Source organism: Neovison vison, chromosome 7, assembly GCF_020171115.1.
Source record: "Neovison vison isolate M4711 chromosome 7, ASM_NN_V1, whole genome shotgun sequence".
NCBI classification, from domain to species: domain Eukaryota; kingdom Metazoa; phylum Chordata; class Mammalia; order Carnivora; family Mustelidae; genus Neogale; species Neogale vison.
This window is the reverse complement of record NC_058097.1, coordinates 202794234-202801265: the sequence shown is the minus strand read 5'-3', so window position 1 is coordinate 202801265 and position 7032 is coordinate 202794234. Positions and strand designations below refer to the sequence as shown.

Genomic DNA, 7032 nt, shown 5'->3' with positions numbered 1-7032 from the left:
GTGGCCTTCCTCTCTGGTCCGGCCCTGCCCCTGAGCCCTGGCAAGCCCTGGCTTCCTGGTTCTCTCCCCTACCCTGCTGAGCACACAGAGAAGGCACAGGCCTGCCCTCGTCCTTCCTGGAGCCTGAGCCTGGGCGGGCAGGCACGCACAGAAGGGAGCAGCAAAGGTGGGCAGCACTGCGTTTCTGAAATTCAAGTCCCTGTCCTCAGACTGGGAGGCAGCAGGGGGCCTCTGGAGCCATGGTGTCCTCTGAGGACAGCTGACTGCCCCCTGAGTGGCCAAAGCGATAGGGGAGTCAGGTCCTGGCCTCGATCCTTGGGCAAGAGGTCATGAATGCTTAAGGCCACAAGTGTCCTGCTGCCAGGTCTGCCCAGGAGCTGGCTGAGCACTCCCACGGAGAGCAAGTACACCGGCCCCATCTTCCCAAGTCCCCTGGGGGGTGCCATGGCGCCAGAGGCAGGCAGCTCTGCTGAACACCCCAGCAGCAGGTGAGCACCAGGGCGCCCACGCGCTGCCCCTGGGGCCACAGATGTGCACTGGACCAGAGCCAAAGTCGGCGGAGTGGGGGGCGGCTGGCTCCTGCTCCCACTTGCCCCTGAGAAGGACAAGACGACAGAGTAGGCTGCTGAAAGCCGGTCTCTGTGGAGGTCCGGGACCGGCCCTGAGGCCCGGCTTTGCTGCTTTCCGGGGAAGGGGGAAGCACTGCTCCCTGGGTTTCTGGGTGAGGCCTGGGCGGGGTGTGCTTCTGTGTAGGAGAGAAGCCTGGAAGAGGCGGGCGGTCTTAGGAGAAATGCAGGCAGCTACACACGTTCCTTTATTCGACAACAAGGCCAAGAGCAACCGTCTCGACGTTCAAACAGTTATCCCGAACACGGACAGGGCGCGATGCGAACGAAGGCAAGTTACTGGGGAACCTGAACTCAGTCCTTCCAGGAGCCCTTCTGGTCTGCAGACACATCCAGCACAGGGCACGCTCTTGACGTTTCTCTGACTGAGGCCTGGACTGGAGCCCCGAAGCCCCTGCCCAGGACAGTGGCAGGCTGTTCCCGGTCACTCACCTGTTCCCTGCCTCCCTCCCCTCAGTGCCGGGGCTTTAGACCACCTCCCTGCAGAAGCCCCAGAGGGAAGGGGCCACCACTGCAAAAATCCCCCCAAACACCAGAGCTTGCCGGCTCCCTGGCATTTTTCTTTCTGTTGCAAACCTGGTGTACGCTCGTCCAGGACTTGGCCTGCTGTGGGCCACGGTCCCAGGCTCCCCACACCACCCCGGAGCTCCCAGGGGACCAGCGTGGAAAACACGGCATCCCAACAATTGTGTGCAAACGTGCGCCGTCCTCACCCACTCACCTCGGCGGTCAAGCAGGTTGGCGCAGCTGAGAGGGAGCCACCAGGCATCGCCGAGCACCCAGGACGTGGCTTCTGTCCGGGGTGTCCCACCCAGCGTGGGGGATGCCAGGTACCGCCTGCCTAGCTGACGAAGGCAGCCACGGCCACCAGCTGCAGGACGGCCTCCAGGCCGCGCAGTGCCAGGAGCGTGGCGCCGAGGACGTGGTCTGCCCACAGTACCAGCGTCTGCCAGAGCAGGAAGTAGGTGGACAGCAGGGCGCCGCCCGCGGTAAGGACCAGGCTGACGGCCAGCGGCACCTCAGCCTCCGTCAGGTTGCCCTTGGTGCCTGGAGAGCAGAGCAGACGGGTGAGTGGGTGCTGGGCTCCGGGACACCTACTCTGACCCGTGTGTGCCCGGGAGGCCTGTGAGGCGGTGGGGAGGCCGAGGGCAAGCTTGTCACCAGCACGGCCCTCTGCACGCAGGGCTGAGGACCTCCGGTCCAAGGTCCCGTTGGGGCCACATCACTCATGAATCGTCAGAAAGCGAAGTGTGACAAAGGGTGTGCTCTCCCTAGAGAGGGTAAAAACCAGTTGCCAGATAGTGTTTGAATCTCAGCCTCTGGGTCAGTTGCGGGGGTGGGAGGGGCATTTCCTTTTCTAAAATCGATACCAGTTGCATTCTGATACCTTTTCCTAATTCCAAATGGACTGAGAAGTTTTTGTTTAAAAACTTCCAAAAATTGGGGCGCCTGGGTGGCTCAGTGGGTCAAGCCTCTGCCTTTGGCTCAGGTCATGATCTCAGGGTCCTGGGATCGAGCCCCGCACTGGGCTCCCTGCTCGGTGGGGAGCCTGCTTCCTCCTCTCTCTCTGCCTGCCACTCTTCCTACTTGTGATCTCTCTGCCAAATAAATAAATAAAATCTTAAAAAAAAATTTTTTTTTTAAGAAAATTTTTTTTTTCCAAAACTATTTTACTCTGGGCTAAGGCCAGCTCCGGAAAATGCCATGCACGCCTATAAAAAATCAAACCAAAGTGAGTACTTTACAGACAAATGGCTCGATCCCAGGAAACGCTGATCCCTGGCTGCTGTGGCGGACCCAGGGGCCCAGCACCATCCGCCTCCCTCCCAGCCGCGTGGGCTCGTCTGTGACAGCGGACACGGACAGCCCCACGTGCCTAGCATGATGGCCCAGGAGACTCGCTCCTGTCCCCTGAAGAGTCCTGAGGCGCTGCTGACAAGGGCGCGCACCCCTGACGGTGCCACTGGTGTGCGTGTGCACGGGACCTGGGAGCGCCAGCTGTCACCGTTTCGACCAGCTCTTCCAACGGAGGGCGTGTTTCCCAGACGTAGTCGCGGAACACGCATGTACGATCCCATCGTGGAACACAGATGTGCTGGCATGAGTGTGCCTGTGAGCTGGCCAGAGGCGGAAGCGGGGCTGGGAGCCTGCACCCTGTGTGCTGAGCGCTGGCCGGGCCGGGCTACAGGGCAAAGCTCACGCTGAGGGAGAACCGAAACGGAGCTGCCGAGGGCCCCCGCACGGCCCGGCGCTGGACTGAGGCTGCTCAGGGGCCCTCCCGCAACTCCAGGCTCCGCCGGCCTGCTGGGGACTCGACAGAACATCCAGATCCTGCTCCAGACTGCTGAGGCCAACGGGAGGGGGAAGGAAGGAGATGAATATTTTGGGGCTCTCGGCGCCGCGCGTCCCCCTGTGGCTTCTCAGGACAGGCTTCCAGTGGAAGCTGCTCTCCCAAGGCCACTGCCAGCGTTGTCCTGAATAGGCCGGCCGGTGCTTCGTGACAGGGGGAGGCAAGCAAAGCGAGTGGCTGCGTGGTGGGCTCTAGGAAGCACGTGATAGAGGATGAATGTCGTAAAGGGTTCCCCGGCCGGAAGCGAGGAATTCTGCGGCCCTCTGCACCCTGTGGTCCCCAGCAACTCACCAAGATACAGCCGAGTCACGTCCAGAACCCCCATCAGAAGCAGCAGAGTCAGGTCGAGGACCAGGTGAGGATGAGGATAACTGAAAACCTGACCTGCAGAACAGCGGGCAACAGAGCAGAACTCCAGTTACGCAGGGGCGGGGAGCGGCAAGGACACCTCCCGTGGCCTCTGCGCTGCAGACTCACTTTTGTACACAATCATCAGGAGCGTAGCTAGGAGGTACAGGGCACAGTAGGCCCCACTCAGGGACAGCAGCAGCTGCAGAGAGACGGACGAGAGCTGGCCCGCCGTTAAGGACTCACGGGCCTGGAGACGGGCCCTGCCCCCCCCCCCCGCGTCCACCCCAGGGGGCACACCCGCCAGCTGCGACAGCTGCTCCTGCAGGTGGCCGCGGGGACCTGGCCGCCGGCTCCCTGCCTGGGGCGGAGCGGGGGGGCTTCCACCCATCTCCTCCGGTGTCACAGGAAGTGTCCTAGCCTGGAACAGGAGGGCTGCGTCTGTCCCTGGTGACTGCAGGCAGGATGGCCTTGGAACACCAGGCTTCCTTGGGGGCTCACCCTGACTGTGGCCCAGGTTACGAGATAGAAAAAAATGACTTTTTCTTTTTTCATTTTCTTTAAAGAAAATATATTCTTTTCTTGTGCAGTTAAACGCCTACCAATCCTACCGTTTTGTTTACAGTAAAAAAGTTCAAAGGGAAGGGCCTCCACCGTCTTACCCCGGGGTTGGGCGGGTCCTGGTGGGAGGGAGGCAGCCCCCCCCCCACGGACACACACAGACACACAGAGACACCCCCCAGCCCGCCCCCGCCCGTGCAGGGGAGCCGCCCACTGAAGTCCCATGGACTCTCTCAATCTGTTCACGAGTGTCCCTCCCGCGGAGCCACCTGCGCCGCCCATTCGGTTCCATCTAAAAGCAGAATTCCTACCAGAACTGGGAGAAAGGGTGTGGGGGGTTTAAAGGAACAGAAAGCTGGAACTCAGAGCTGCCTTCATGTGTCCAGCAAACGAGCTCTCGGGTGCCGTCCCGGGGCTGCCCGGGCCTGAGGCCAGCTGAGGGACCCAGGGACACAGCAGAAGGATACCGCTGCTGAGGAAGCCCTTCCTGGAAAAGAAAGCGTATCAGTGAGTGAGGCCGCAGGTCCAACGCGGTGCCCACCTGGGCCGTTTCCGGCCCTGACGGAGGATCCCGGCTTATTCTTTTCTCCTGTATCTATAGAAAGAAGCCACCCTTATCCGGGCCCGTAGCTGGGTCCCTCATTGTCGTCACCCCTGCATCTGTCCCTCCGAGGAGGGTCTGCCCTCTGCTCTTCCGAACCTGGGGCTGGGAGAGAGCACCCGGGACCCCAGCGGCGCGAGGGTAAGAGGCCGCCAGCCAGGAAAGGCAGAATCCTGCCGCGGGGCCGGAGCTGGGGCCGGGGCCGGGCAGGCGGGGCGGGCGCCGGCAGACACAGCGCTTCTCATCCCTCTGCCTTCCGCACACTGACCGCGGGGATTACAGGAGAAGCTTCTCTAATTCACGGTACAAATCCTTCTTGGGGGGCAACTGATGATACTTCCTCTCCCCCAGCATTTTGTACATTGTCCCAAACCTCACCCAAACAGTCATTTCCCACAGCAGCCATCCAGTCTTTCACGGGCGTCTCGACGTCCCCCACCCCACAGCAGGTACGCGTCTCCCCGCATCCTGCCACGGCGGCGGCCGCTCTCCCCGCGAAATGGTCTTCGGAACCAGCGCGGCTGAGCCTCTGCTTGAATGTCTCTCGGGGCCGACTTCCTGTCTTAAGAGGCTCAGGCTAGTGGCACATTCGTGACAGGCAGGAACGTCAGTGATCGTTTAGAATCTGGGCGACGGGCCCATGGAAGGAGACGGGAGCCACACCGCCAAGCAGCGAGCACGACAGCGATGGGAACCATCTGTCTGGCCTTCTCTCCAGTTCCACTTTCCCTGAACCCCCAAGAGGGCGGGAGAGAGACGCGCAGCCTCGGTGTCTGTGGGGGACATCAAAGCGGATTCGGGCCTTCTGGCGTCTCGCGTGGGCAGAGGTCTTCAAGGGGTCAGCAGGGGAACCGGCCCCCGAGACCCCGAGCTCAGCGTGCAGGAGGCAGCACGGAAGGAGGGAGCGGGAAGCCGGGCGGGAGCCTTTGGAACCTGGATCGCGTTCCGGGCAGTGAGCCCCTGAAACCCAATCTGCTCCTCTCGTGCCCTAGCGAAACGTGGCGGCCTCCGTCCGCACTTGCCGCCATTTGGGTGGGTTTCGCATTAACTGGGGTTTTCCTCCCTTTTGATTCTTCTCTTGAAGGATGGCTTCAGGCGCTTCAAATCTACCTGCCAGCCGCGGTCACAGACCAGAACCGCGGGGGCTCCGGGGGAAACCGTGGCATAAAAACCCTACACCATCCGGGGCTTAAATAATTGACATTAAAGGTGGCTACAATCGGGTCGGCTGGTCTAGGGGTTTCAGACCTCCAGGAGCTCGGCCTAAGGACAGCTTTCAGCAGCCGCACGTTTCGCCGAGTCCCTCTGACAAGAGGCCGCAAACAGGGGCAAGTTCCCATGGAAGTGAAGGGGGCACCCGCTCCCCCCGAGGTGACCGAGGACGCTGCAGAGACCCCGTGGGACTTCCTCACTGCAATGACCTGGAGCGGAGCCGGGCGGGGGCTGGGGCTCTCCGACAGCACAGACCGCAGGCCCCGCGGCTCCCCACCTCGGCCCCCTCCTGTCCGTCCTCCAGCCAGACGTTTGGGGGCAGGGCAGAGGCTGGGGAAGGAGGCTTTGCGTCCGGAGTGGGCGCGCACCCCGACGGACCCGGGCGAGCAACACAGCCGCCCTCCACTCGCGCACGTTCTTCTCACGGCACAGGGGTGCGCACAAGAGCCGTCCGGCCTGCCGACAGCCGGGAGCTGCAAGGGACACTGCCCGCGGGGACCCGCTGGCGCGAGCAGAACCTGCACCGGCAGGAGCAATGCCCACCGCCGACGCGGGGGACCCGGTCTCCAACAGGGGCTTGCCGCGTTGCCCAGCACTCTGTCCTGGACACAAAGCTGCTGGCGACGGCGACAGGGTGCCCCCGGCGCTGACAAGCTCTTGCCCCGCCTCAAGGCCCCCGGTGCCCCCTCCCTCTCTGGAGCAAGCCGCTGCCCCCGCCGGCCGGGTCCACGGCCACGCCCGGATCCCAGCGCCCGGGGCCCATGGCAGGGTGCACGCCGCCCCCCGGGGCCGGCGGCGGGAGACGGGGCCCCCCCGGGGCCGGCGGCGGGGAACGACCCCCACAACCCCCCAGGGCCGTGCACAGCCGGGTGTCTGCGCCGAGCGGGGCGCCGGCCACCGGAGGGCAAGAGGCGCCCGAAGGGCCGGGGCTGCACCTCGCCGAGACACTCGAGACGGCCGAACCGCAACCGCCGGAGCCGCCTCACACCGGTCCGCCTTTCCATCACCAGAAAGAACCAGACCCGACCAACCCCCCCCTTCCTGAGATGACCTCCGCCCCCGCCCGCCCGGGCCCCCAGCCCAAGCCGCGGGCCTACGGGCTCAGCGCTGTCCCGAGACCGTCGCGTCCCGCCCCGGGCCCCCGGCGGCTCGCCAAGCGCCCATCCCGGGCCCTCACCTTGCCCTCCGGCAGCCATCTTGCCGCCCGCCCCGCCCGCCCAGTCCTCCGCGATCCCAGCAGTCTCTCGGCTCCGCGCTATTCGCGTCCCTTCGGCCATTTTCGCTTCTGCTCCCGAAGGGGCCCGACCGCGCCGCGCTTCGGAACTTGATTCCGA

At 63.7% G+C, this 7032-nt stretch overlaps 1 protein-coding gene across 8 annotated transcripts; it reads right to left on the bottom strand.

Moving 5' to 3' along the window:
- Window positions 1–781: 781 nt before the first annotated feature.
- On the bottom strand, window positions 782–6903 carry TMEM80 (transmembrane protein 80). Of its 8 annotated transcripts, none has more exons than XR_006385708.1 (6): window positions 4865–6278; window positions 4197–4372; window positions 3454–3830; window positions 3268–3360; window positions 1348–1673; window positions 782–1020 (listed from the first exon to the last, which is right to left on the bottom strand). XR_006385708.1 is itself a non-coding variant. In XM_044259902.1 (6 exons), exons 2-6 carry the CDS (start codon window positions 4874–4876, stop codon window positions 2339–2341), a joined length of 1290 nt encoding a protein of 429 aa, XP_044115837.1. In that variant the 5' UTR covers window positions 4877–5259; window positions 6876–6903; the 3' UTR covers window positions 2276–2338. The 8 variants fall into 8 exon arrangements, 7 of the variants coding, with proteins under 7 accessions (XP_044115841.1, XP_044115837.1, XP_044115842.1 ...); XM_044259902.1 differs by lacking the exons at window positions 782–1020; window positions 1348–1673 and adding exons at window positions 2276–2970; window positions 6876–6903 and having other exon boundaries at window positions 4865–5259; XM_044259906.1 differs by having other exon boundaries at window positions 782–1673.
- Between the last annotated feature and the right edge of the window lie 129 nt (window positions 6904–7032).